Genomic DNA, 12500 nt, shown 5'->3' with positions numbered 1-12500 from the left:
CGTGACCTTGGAATGTGTTCACTGACCTGACGTGACCCCGGATCTTTAGGGTGGAATCTGTGGCAGCGAGGAAGGCGTTCGTGGTGTAAAGGATATACCCGTGGGCCTGGCCACTTTGGTTGTTGATGGGCAGCAACTCCATGCTGAGGGGTCCCTCAAAGCTCTCAATGCTCTCGTGCTAGAAGAGAGAAACTTGATAAGTATTGCGTATATAAACGTATATACACGTCGGCTGAAATACACGCAACAACTTCCTTCATCGAGAAATCGAACCGAAATTACTAGCTCAGACACTACAAAGGGCGGTCCATGATCACAATAAGGGCGTCCCTCGCCTCCCAACCCAACTAGTCATTCTAAGACAGTAGTGTGTTTATAACTCCACGTCAGAGTGGAGGACCTTCCTTGTGTTTTGTATGATCGATCGCAAGATCACCGCACCAGATGACTCTCCATAATGACTGGTTGACGACTTTATTAGTCAGAGGCTTTTCAAAGATTTGTATATGACAAATGATTATATTGGTGATGTGTAGCAACATCTGTGTACACATCTCCGTTTGATAGATGTGTATGACATACGTACAAGGTGGATGAAATCAGGGAAGTACATTACTGATAAGTATAACAGACATATGAATGAAGCATATTTCTCTGTAATTCGAACACTTATGATCAAGATATGATTTAACAACAGACGTGAATGACTTACACATCTGACAGGTATGTGCGTCCTCTGTGATTACGATTACTGATTACTATTTGTGTTACCGTGTGACCACATCCCTAACAGGACGTTACCGTGTGACCACACCCCTAACAGTACGTCATCGTGTGACCAGACCTCTAACAGTACGTCATCGTGTGACCGCATCCCTAACAGGACCTTACCGTGTGATCACATTCCTCTTAAACCAATTCCACAAAGAGCCTGATCGTTCTCTTGTCTCATGTGTATAGCAAGAGAACGTTCGTGATTAAATCATTCGTGACAGAGGCAATGTCTGAGCACACGTGTCCGCGTAGTCATCCTTGCCACACCTCCCACAACAGCTGTACACATTTAGTTCGCCAAGAGAATGCCTGTGTTTAGATATCTGTGTGATGATTTATCGTTCAGCAGTTGACTAATAGCCGTTTTCTCTCTTCTTTCTATTCACTTAGACAAAAGATATTTGTTTTTTCTTTATACAGATCATAGATAGATAGCAAACCCTTGGTATAGAGGATAATCTAATTTTTGCCCATATGGCAATCGAGTGTTTTGTTTTCTTTAGCTTCTGATCGACCATTTCTTTGCTATCAGCAAATGACTTATCAAGTAACTTACGTTTAGGACATTGTTCAGAACTTCTTTAAGATCTTTTTCCCCTGTCTTCCTAATCATATCTAAGACGGTGAAAATATTGGAAATATGGAATATATTGTGAGGATGATAAGGATAATAGATATATTTTAAGAAAAAATAAGATACTTTTGAGCTTTATGTTCAAGAATATAACATATTGTCTGAGCTTCGGTGTTATGATCAATAATACAATCGTATTTCTACAGTGCACGAGCAGGGCTTTCATATTCTGGTAATAATTTGTGACCATTTGATATTGATTATGTTGTGATGCAGATACCTCATCGTCTTCCAAATAAAGATCAAATGAAACGATGAAATAAGATCAAATGAAACGATAAGTTGTTATTGAAGAAACACATGTAACTGATCACGATCTCTATAAGTCCTTCTCTCTACACAGAAACTCTGCCACTCAGGGAGAGTTCACCAGTCATTCCTGAGTAACATTTTTACTGACTATTCCTTGGGATGAGTACTGCTTCTCTGACCGGGATGCGTCTAACTGTGCTGAACACGTAATGAAAATTATCGTGGCTGGGAAGCAGTCATACGTCCCTTCTTCCCCCTCTCTTCCAATCTGATCAATCTACAGCTAACTCTCTAAATGATATAGATGTATTTTGTGGTATTTCATTCCACACTAATTCTACCTTCTTCCCCAAATCCTCCAACTGAATCTATGCTACCTCCTATACTTTTCTCACGCAGATTCTTCCGAGTACTTTCCCAGATTCAAGTAAGTCGTATTGTCCAGATAGCATTCCCTCTTCTTCCCGAAGAAAGTGTGCCTTTGAGCTCGTTCTGATCTTTCCAGGCCTATCTTGTCTTAGTACAGACACCTAGATATTTCTTTCAGGCACGCCTTGGTGCAGACACTCATCTTGCTTGAAGATAATCCCTTCTAGAATCGGAAGAACTTGTGTACTTGTGTGCACACGAGGAAATATGTAACATTCTCCACAATTTCCAAGTAATGGTCATCTTTGAACCTGTCATGCATTTTATGTCATCTTTCCTACATTGTGTTTATAAATCCACCCTCACAAATTACATGTAATATGACCACTCTTGTCTTCATAGTTGTGCTCCTTGGTATAACGGTTATAGGAACTCCTCCAGTTATGAAACACGCCAAGGGATAGAGATGGGGATCATCATCGTAAAATCTCACTTCCCTCGAAACCCAAACCTTTATCGAGGTATTCCTGTGTCATTTGAGTACTAAGTAGACGATGTCTCTCATTTAGATATTCTTTAATGGCAGTAGTCATGAGATGTGTTTCATTTTCATACATAAGCTTCAGTTTACAAACAAAGCCAGACAGTTCAGATGAAATCGTTGCTTGATGGCAATAGTTGTAGTGAACATATCATCTGAGCATTACCTAACAAGTGATCTTCAGCAGCTGTTTTTCGAGGCTCTCCCTCTTCACCTTGCAGACATCCCTCTCCCCATCACTCAGGCCACAAGCACACGAATGTGCGAGAAATCCCAAGATCTCTCTCAGTTTCGGGAGAAAATAACCTACTTTCCTGTGTCCACGATTCATCCTCTTTGGCTCATTTCTTCCTGGCGGTAATCCATTTTCAGGTGGGTTCCTTCAGTGATGTGACTCAGGAAATGCATGAGTGCATTCAGACGCAGCAGAAATGTTTCCAACCCGGTCTCAAAACACGTATCAAAACGACCCACTTTTCGGTCGCCAGTTTTGTTGTTACCTTTTTATGATCCTTTCCCTCAAGTTGCCCCAGATTATTCCTATCACTGTGTGGCGTGACTTTATTTCATTTTTTCATTTCTCCTGCGTTAATGAGAGAGGTATTGTTAGCATCTAAGATGTCTGGTGTGTTGCCCACATCTGTCTATAAGTCTTCGTGAGAATATACATTATGTGTGTGTGTGTGTGTGTGTGTGTGTGTGTGTGTGTGTGTGTGTGTGTGTGTGCGTGTGTGTGTGTGTGTGTGTGTGTGTGTGTGTGTGTGTGTGTGTGTGTGTGTGTCTGTGTGTCTGTGTGTCTGTGTGTGTGTGTGTGTGTGTGTGTGTGTGTGTGTGTGTGTGTGTGTGTGTGTGACATTGCTCTATCTGCCCTCTTCTCATTTCGATTAATTCAATGATTTTTATCACTTTATTTCATCATGATTCCTCAGTAATTCATACCTATAGACTCACTATGAACCCTTTGCCTCATCATGGAGGCTGTAACCTGTAGGCGATACACTGGATTGCAATTTGGCTGAGTTGATTTTAGATAGTATTAGTGTTGCAGTGTGGGAGGACCTTACCTGGATCAGCAGCGTCGGAGGAATGTGCCTGAACCAGTAGTGTGGGAGGAACGCACCTGAGCCAGTAATGTATGAGGACCGTACCTGAGCAGAAAGCACCTGGGTAAAATGTGTGGGAGGAATGTACCTGAGCCAGCAGTGTAGGAGGAATGTTCCTGGGCCAGCAGTGTGGGAGGAACGTATTTGAGCCAGTAGTGTGGGAGGAACGTACCTTGACCAGCAGTGTGGGAGGGACGTACCTGAACCAGCAATGGGGGAGGAACGTACCTGGGCCAGCAGTGTGGGAGGAACGTACCTGGACCGGCAGTTTGGGAGGAACGTACCTGGGTCAGCAGTGTGGGAGGACCGTACCTGAGCCAGCAGTGTGGACAGGGGAAGCGTCTGGGTGACGGGGCAGGACGGGTAGGCCACCTTCATACGCTCCACCGGTGGGTCTGGATGATCCACTGATATGGACGGACATACACACAGTGGGTCAACTCATGCCATGATATCTTTTAGGGTGAGCATCGTCATGTCTAATGCTTTGGCAGCTGATATATATAAGTACTTGATCAAAAGACAGCAGATTCATCAATTATGGTGTCCTCATATACACACCAACATACTATCATACTACAGACCAGGCATTCATGTAAATATTCTAAATAAAACGTACCATTCTGAGCTGTATATACTTCATGACCGATCGTCTCCAGAGCCGTAAACTGCCTCACTAGCGGTATATATTCCTATAACATTTGGTTATTAAGGAGCTATACAACAAACTCTACACAGTCACTGATTCTTCGATTCATCCTCAGTTTCAATACTTCTCCGAGGTACTTCATGTTCAATACATACTTTCTAGGATGTGGGCTATTATCTTTCTGGGGAAAGGTTGTTCACTCCTACAGGCATACATACCCATACAGCCAGACCACAAGTATCTACTGATCTAGTACCCAGTCCCCCCACCCACAAATGTTTTATAAATTCAGGTATACTCTGAGAAAATCACCAGAAATAAACTGTGTAAACGAGAGCAGTAACGGGGATACTAGAAAGAGAGTCGATAATAGCTTAAAAAAAAACTGCTAAGCGGAATTACATCTTGTCAAGTTAAAATTCTTATTCTTTTTTCTTTTTACCAGACAACCCAGCTGAAGGTAAATCAGGCCTCTTGTTGTCTGTTTTTCTTATGTAAATTCAGGTAAACACTCACACACAGACTATAGGGTATACATGGCCAGATATCCAACTGTATTGGTTCTCCCACCACAACAGATCCAGAATGTGTAACATACAAGGAATCGAAGAGCAAGAGAATCCTTCCCAGGCCTCACCTATGCCTTCCAGTGGGTTGTATTTGGCCATGATCTCCTTGGCGAGTGTGTACTTCTCCGTGTAGTCACCGGACTCTGTCAGCGGGGCGTCGTAGTCTACAGGAAAGGTGCAGGGAGAGAAGAGTATTAATAGCATGGCAAGTGTTCACCAAGGCATATGAACACACACACATACACTCTCTCTCTCTCTCTCTCTCTCTCTCTCTCTCTCTCTCTCTCTCTCTCTCTCTCTCTCTCTCTCTCTCTCTCTCTCTCTCTCTCTCTCTCTCTCTCTCTCTCTCTCTCTCTCTCTCTCTCTCTCTCTCTCTCTCTCTCTCTCTCTCTCTCTCTCTCTCTCTCTCTCTCTCTCTCTCTCTCCTCTATTCTTCGGCAACTTCTGAAGTCAAAGAAGCGTATTATGTGAAAAAAGGAAGGACCATCTACTTCATACATTATCTATTTTTAGCATTAAAAGAATTTGAGTAATCTACTCTCCAGAATTTCGTAGAATTGTAGTTCTTAAACTTTGTAGGTTGATAAAGAGGCCATACTACCGTCAATTATTCCCTTTAGTTTTCATTTTACTCATCTATGATAATGGTTAATAACGACTGTAAATTGCGTTAATGAAGAGTAACTGTAGACACTAGGCTCTTTATCGTCACTATTGCCTGAGACATCAGTTGGCAAAATGAATCACTATCTATCTTCACTGCATGAAGATGGTAGAGAGCACTCAGCCGTTTCCAAGGTTCCGATATCAGACTGTTTCAGTGAGTAACTGTCTGACCTGATATCTCACACATCAGCTTCTCTGACACAAGGTTTGAAAAAAGAAATAGAAAATAATGTTTTGTTGCTTCAGCATAGAAATGTTAGATATAACATGACGAGTATTCTGAATATTAGGGATTAAGCTTAAATTTCCTAGTGTATATCACAGGAAATCTCACTCTCTTGCGTATGTAGTTAAGTTTATCATACATGAATGGAAAATATATATATGTACATTCTTTTTTCTTTTTCGCCAGCATTTGCAGAGATTTTTGAGTTGCCGTGAGATGAAACAAAATAGGCTAATAAAGATAAAATCTTCACTTTTGTATGTGACCTCGAGACTACCTATATGCCAGAGACTGATAACGTCTACATAGTGAAATAAGTCAGCTCTCCACAAATAGTTTGGACTGACTCATAAATAGCTCTTGTACATATGTGTGTAATGTAGTATGCAGGAATAACAAAACAGTGATAGTATTGGAATTCCTGAATGTGTCCTGGCTGCAATGAAAGACAAACTCACCTTTTATCTGGTAGCTGATCATGTGTATAGGAGAACTGATATGCTATCAATGTCACTATCGTAGTAGATGTGCTCATAACAGTTCTGTTTTGTAAGCTTTGATCATTAATGAAATTATGCCAGTTACCATAGAAAAGAGTTTACATGAAAGAGGTCAGTTCTCCAGAGGCACTGAGAAAGACAAGTATCTGGCATACTTCAGACGATATAGTTAAATGTTCATAAATGAGAATCATAGATGTTAAATGGAAATTGTAACAAGAAATATACACAAGTATTCATTTGGCATGAGCTGGGGGTGAATAGCATCTCAACCTAATGGTCTTTGATAAGGATCGTATGAATGGATGATGGAGATCAAGTAAAGACTATATCACTGTCGGACTCTAAGAGAAAATTTAGATATGTACGTCATCCGTAGGTTTGATATATTGAGGGGAAGACTGCCTGGCTCCTGGGCGTGATAGAGATTCCTGAACAATATACGGAAGAGAAAAAATGCACAGATTGGCGACAGATACTACAATCAGAGAAATGAAGTTACGATGCAGCGACCTTGAATGTACGAAGGCCTTACATCGTCACAGAAAATCGTCTCCTCGAGAATGTGGAAAATATTACCCATCCAAGGGAATGAATCGTCTCCCTCACCAGCTGTACCGTCTGTTCTGGGAGGAGAGGTTGAGAAATATGGCAGAGGCTTTTCTCTCATGCTTTTTGCAGAAAATTCAAGAGGCCGCTGATTCCTGCATGAAGTGTCTGATGAGTGTGTAGAGAAAGTACAGACCCTGCTCACTGAAGGCCAGTAGTCCTCCACATCTAAGGAGGAAGGTGAGGTGTACAGCAAAAGAGGAGAGTGTACTGGGTGTAGACCGAGGGAAAGTGAGGTCCTCAAGAAACTGGGAAGATCAAAGGAATGAACAGTTGCATTCGTGGATTTCTTTTATATAAAACATTTGAGTCTGTCAAGATTTGATATACCAATAAGCAGGATATGTCTTGAAGTTAAATGATTTAAGAATATAAAGTTTCAGCTGTTGTTCATAGATATAAAGCAAATAATGATCAGAGAAAGTGTGTCTTTTGCAGGGGAGAGGCTACAGGAAATTGTTAATGTATAGCGACGTAGAGAAGTGATTGGCTAGAACAAATAATGATCAAGGCGAGAGTCTGGACTGTGGACTTAGAGCACTCAAGGATGGGGCATTAGTAAGGGGGTGGAGGGATAAGCACTCTTGAAGGTCAGGAATGATTCACGCGGATCTTGGCTAAATAAAGGAATCTGCGAAGGGAAGATGTTATATAGTTTTACCTCCAGGGTGCTGAGAAGGGTTAGTGTGACAATAGCTCCCACATCAGGGTGCTGAGAAGGTTGCTTGTGACTACAGCTTCCACTGAAGGACGCTGGGATAGGTAAGTATGATCATATCTCCGTCAGAAGGTTTCTGGGAAGGGTAGGTGTGACTATAGCTCCACCAGTAAGGTACTAGGAGGGGTGAATGTGGTCATAGCTTCACCAGCAGGTTAATGTGGAGTGGAAGTGCAACTATACATACGTCAGTAGGGTCACCTGAGGCTAAGTGTGATCATATCTCCATCAGCAGGGTGCTGGGGAGGGGAAGTGTGACAATTGGGTCATTAGGATGCTGACAAAGGAGGAAAAGAGTGACAATATCGATGCAGGGGTTGACCCACGTAGGACTGAGACTTGTAGAGATAATAACCGTGTCTTGTTAATATTGCATTTGGAGGAATTGCAGCTTTATGTAGATGTCAGATGATATTTATTCAAGATAGTTTAGAAAGAATGGTTGTAGCTGGGAAGGCATATAACTAGACACAGGTGGCAAATGAATGTAAACGAGCTTTGGAAGCTGATGGAAACTGAAGATATCTGAATTATGGTAGTTATAGTAGCGAATGGTTGGAGGAGTTTATAGGAATTAGAAGAAGAGAAAGTTGCAGTTTACTGAAACTGTGTAAATCAAGCTGTTGAAACCCACGTCACTGTTATAGTCTGGCTAAAAGGTTAAAGGAATTGTCTCAATAGGTTCTGGTGTGGATGAAATAAGGATTCTGATGTTCAGGATCTACGGCAGAGGCTGGTTATGAAGTCCTAAAATACAGAGCACCAGGACATCTACCGCAGAAGGTGCTGTAGGAGGAGTGATAGCGAAACAGAACACACATTATATGCTTGAGTAGAAGATATAACGAGGGAACGAAGACCAGAATGTATCGAAGGCTAAATGAGGAATAGGTGATTGCACCTAGAACTTAGGGAACAAAAGGCTGGTTTGTGCAGCGCGAGGTAAGGAATGAAAGTATGGTGTGAGAATAAAATGCCAGGACCTACCATAGGAGGAGACGTCAGAGGCGTAATGAGGAGAGGCATTCATCGTGTTGGCTCCGGCCATGAAACCGAAGCTAGTGCCGCCGATGAACATATACATGTTGACGGAGGAGTTGAGCTGCAGGATCTGCTCCAGTGTCGACGCGAACTCTATTAGGAAAAGAGGGGAAATAGGGAAAAAAAGAAAACACAGACGTTGCCCCATACGAACAAGTACAGGATCAAAGAAATGCTTTTCGACTGGAGCTAACAGATCCCAACAATATATTCGCTTTTCAGGATATCTACTTAGTGAATATCCTTTCCTAGCACAATAAGGGAACATGATCATTTGAATACTAGAGCAACAATCAGCTGCAACAGATTGACAAAAGAGCTGTAGAAATTGACATAAAAGCTAAAGGCATACTATCAGCAATAAACGCAATGATTATATATATATAACAGTAGACCCTGGTAAGTTTTATCCACGGACGATGAAAGAGGCAAAATACTAGATAGTCTAGCCAATGACTGTACTTATCAAAATGTGGTAAACAAATTTTGATATCTATGAATAAGATGCTTAAGACTTGAATCGTTTGGTTTCATTTGCACTAATGGATAAAGAAGAATCGCGGGCAAGCATTTTACTTTGAATGACGCGAAGTGCTTTTTCCTTAACATGACTGTTAACATATGGAATGATTTAACATTTAGAATGGTTGAAAGCAATACTTTAGATACTTTTGAGAATAGACTTGACAAATAATTTGCTTCAGATCTACGGCTTATATCATTTGCGCCTCCTTAATCACACTGATATTTCAAGATTATTCTCTTAGAATCATTTGTATTCCTTCTAACTTTTACCACACTATTTTATGAATTTCTGATATCTTTCTATATCGCAAACAGCATAGAAAGAACCAAATGGTCTATTGCTCTTTGAATTGCTTTGTATTCTTTCGCATTACTTAGTAAAACATATGACTGTCAGTGCACATCCTGTTTTATGTGTCCAACTACTAATTTGTGTTCTCTGCTTTTAAGTACTTTTGAGACCGTTTTCATCCATCAATTTCATTATAGTTGCCATACTCAGCACAGGTACAGAAATAAGGTTTATGTGGGAGTAAATATTGATCTTAACAACTGTAATGACACCATACTGAAACACCGAGTGTATTCTAGGCTAATTATAATCATTTGTCTTAACATTTGACATCCCGAAGTTGTTGATGATAGTGAATTTAAGACATCACCTGTTTTATTCTATATAGACGTGAAACCAGAAGATATAAGCTAAGAAATGTTTAAACGAAAACATCGATATGTAACGATAAATCTTCCTTTAACATTTGTTTGAACAAGAAAAAACAAACTATTACGTCACTGCTTACCTTGGTGGGTTATGTAGCATATCTGTATTTGCTATAAACACTTAAGCATGTAACTCTCTATAATCAAACAAATATTTAGTTGGTGCAAAGCATACGTAATGTTCCTATGAAGTCATGGATGATGGTGATCTGTTGATAAGAACCAGTTAAGATAAGTTCAGATAGCGGTCTTTCTTGCAGTGAGTGGATGTATAAGAAAATGATAGTACAGTGCTTTTAATTAGTTGAATTGTGAGAAATATGTATCATCCAACTTAATTAGATGATGATCAGAGTGTTTTCAGTTCAGGAGGCATCTGACATACGATAGATTTCTGACTGAGAGATCCTCACCCCCAGAAATACCAGGTTAAAGGATAGAAGCAAATGGTTTCTTACGGATATAGGGCCTTACAAGAACGATAACTGAAAGCTAAAGTTATTCGGCTCTTACTCCTTTAAATACCAGAATGATAGATTCGTACAAGAGTCAACTGATTACTTCCAGTCGGCTGGTTCTCATTAATCAGGTAAGTAAATAAAGATCCTCAATTCCTCCAGCAAGTAAACAGGTCCTCTGATAGATATTTGATTCACGTACTCTCTCTCTCTCTCTCTCTCTCTCTCTCTCTCTCTCTCTCTCTCTCTCTCTCTCTCTCTCTCTCTCTCTCTCTCTCTCTCTCTCTCTCTCTCTCTCTCTTCTCCTGCCTTTGTCCTCGCTTTCCTCAGCCCCGTCATCCATCTCCTTAGCGACCGTAACGTGGCAGATGGGCACAGAACGCCAACCAAAAAATCCCTAATTGCTCCTTGGCCAATCAGGACTTTTTTTTACAATATAGAAGAGACCGCGAGTTCTTTAATTAATCTGGACATAAGCAAAGTGACCCAAAATTACATTTTTTATCAAATATATATATATATATATATATATATATATATATATATATATATATATATATATATATATATATATATATATATATATAGACCTTTTATTACCATTTGTTTATATGGATAGCCAATTATTTTTCGCGCAGTCTGATTTCCAATGAGACCAATCATGAACAACAATGCTTCGGTTTCACTATTTGTTCGTCTGCCTCAGATCACTGGCAACAGCGTTGTAATGTTGTGATTAATGAAAGTGGATCGAAGTGCTGAACTCACTGGAAGGTTCCCATGTGGAGTGGCTCTCCTGCAGCCAGTGATCATACCAACCAGTCCAGAACTCGGTCACCAGGAGAGGACGATGAGGCTGCAGCTCCTTCAGTTTGGCCAGGTTCTTCTCCACGTTCTTCTGGAAGTTGGCCGTCATCAGCACTGAAAGACAAAGTTGAGGAAGTCTTGGGAAAGATGATGCAAAAAGTTCCATATTCTGAGCAATATGTCCTGTTCTATCGAACTTAAAAGCATAGAGATGTTGTAGGCTCGAGCTTTGATTGGATGTGTGCTTCATGACATTCATCTCAACCTAATGTAAAGTAGAGGCTTCGGACACTGTGAGATGGAGTCAGGGAATGATCGTCATATCGCAAGGAGCAAATTACGGGCACCTACATGTGAAAGGGGACATTCTAATCAAAACCTACCCTGTCACCAGAAAAAAAAAAAAAAACACAGAAGCACACATCTGAATGAGATAACCTGAGATTGAGTCACTGACAAATTATTTTTGAAATCAGTCGATCAGTTTCTGGAACAGGTTTAATGCAGGCCAATAGGATCTGTACCTGAGTAACTAAAGCTAAGTTACTGGTAGAAGATTACGGGGAACTATAAGTAGGTAATTAAACAAACACAAGACTACAGGTAGAAACCGAGAAAGGCAGGTCAACTGAGACACACACACACACACACACACACACACACACACACACACACACACCACACAAATATTCCCCAGATACGATCAACATGATGCTCCAGTTTCTTGGGCCCGTAAGAGTGATGAAGGAACTAAACAATGTCAAGTATGAGAATAGGAAAAGTTAGGAAATTAACCCACTTCAAGAAAGTGGGTCGAGAGGGTATGCTGCAAGTTGTGTGATGAGAGACAAGGCGCTAAACGAAGTTGGCGGGAAAGATGGCAATGATCTACGTCAAGACGACGAGGGAAGGAGCAACTGTAGCCTTAACAACGCTCTGTGGAAAAGTTGAATAAAGTCTCAATAAAAATGGGAATTCATTACTGACTTCTTTCTTCTTTCCCCCTCCCTGAAATTTTCTTCCTTCATGCCACCTTGACTTCCATCTACCATGTGTCCTTTGATGAAATAATTGGACGTGAGAAGCGAGAGGAGGAGCCATAATCCCGCAGGCCAAGGAGGGTACGAAGTAAAATGTAAGAATAGGAAAAAAAGAAATAGGACGACTTTTTACAGTGTGGTGGGTGAGCGGGACCTGGCGGCAGGTTGGTGGACAACCAGACTTAAAGAGATAGCTGCCAGGGTCTCCCAGGTTTGGTAGGCGACCACAAAAGTAATTCCACTCATATATACGATAGAATTGACTATTCTGACTCCATATATATATATATATATATATA

At 40.9% G+C, this 12500-nt stretch overlaps 1 protein-coding gene across 1 annotated transcript in view; it reads right to left on the bottom strand.

The window, feature by feature from the left end:
* LOC139749916 (beta-galactosidase-1-like protein 2) overlaps positions 1-12500 on the bottom strand; it is a 36778-nt gene that overhangs the window by 8938 nt on the left and 15340 nt on the right. Inside the window, exons 6-10 of the mRNA XM_071664330.1 lie at positions 11123-11275; positions 8598-8744; positions 4960-5055; positions 3986-4080; positions 27-178 (exon numbers count right to left, since the gene is read on the bottom strand). Of these exons, the coding sequence (XP_071520431.1) occupies positions 27-178; positions 3986-4080; positions 4960-5055; positions 8598-8744; positions 11123-11275 (643 nt within the window). The remainder of the gene's footprint in view (positions 1-26; positions 179-3985; positions 4081-4959; positions 5056-8597; positions 8745-11122; positions 11276-12500) is intronic.

The sequence above is a fragment of the Panulirus ornatus genome, chromosome 8 (assembly GCF_036320965.1).
Source record: "Panulirus ornatus isolate Po-2019 chromosome 8, ASM3632096v1, whole genome shotgun sequence".
NCBI lineage: Eukaryota > Metazoa > Arthropoda > Malacostraca > Decapoda > Palinuridae > Panulirus > Panulirus ornatus.
The sequence above is the reverse complement of the archived record's forward strand: the minus strand, read 5'-3'. Positions and strand labels throughout refer to the sequence as shown.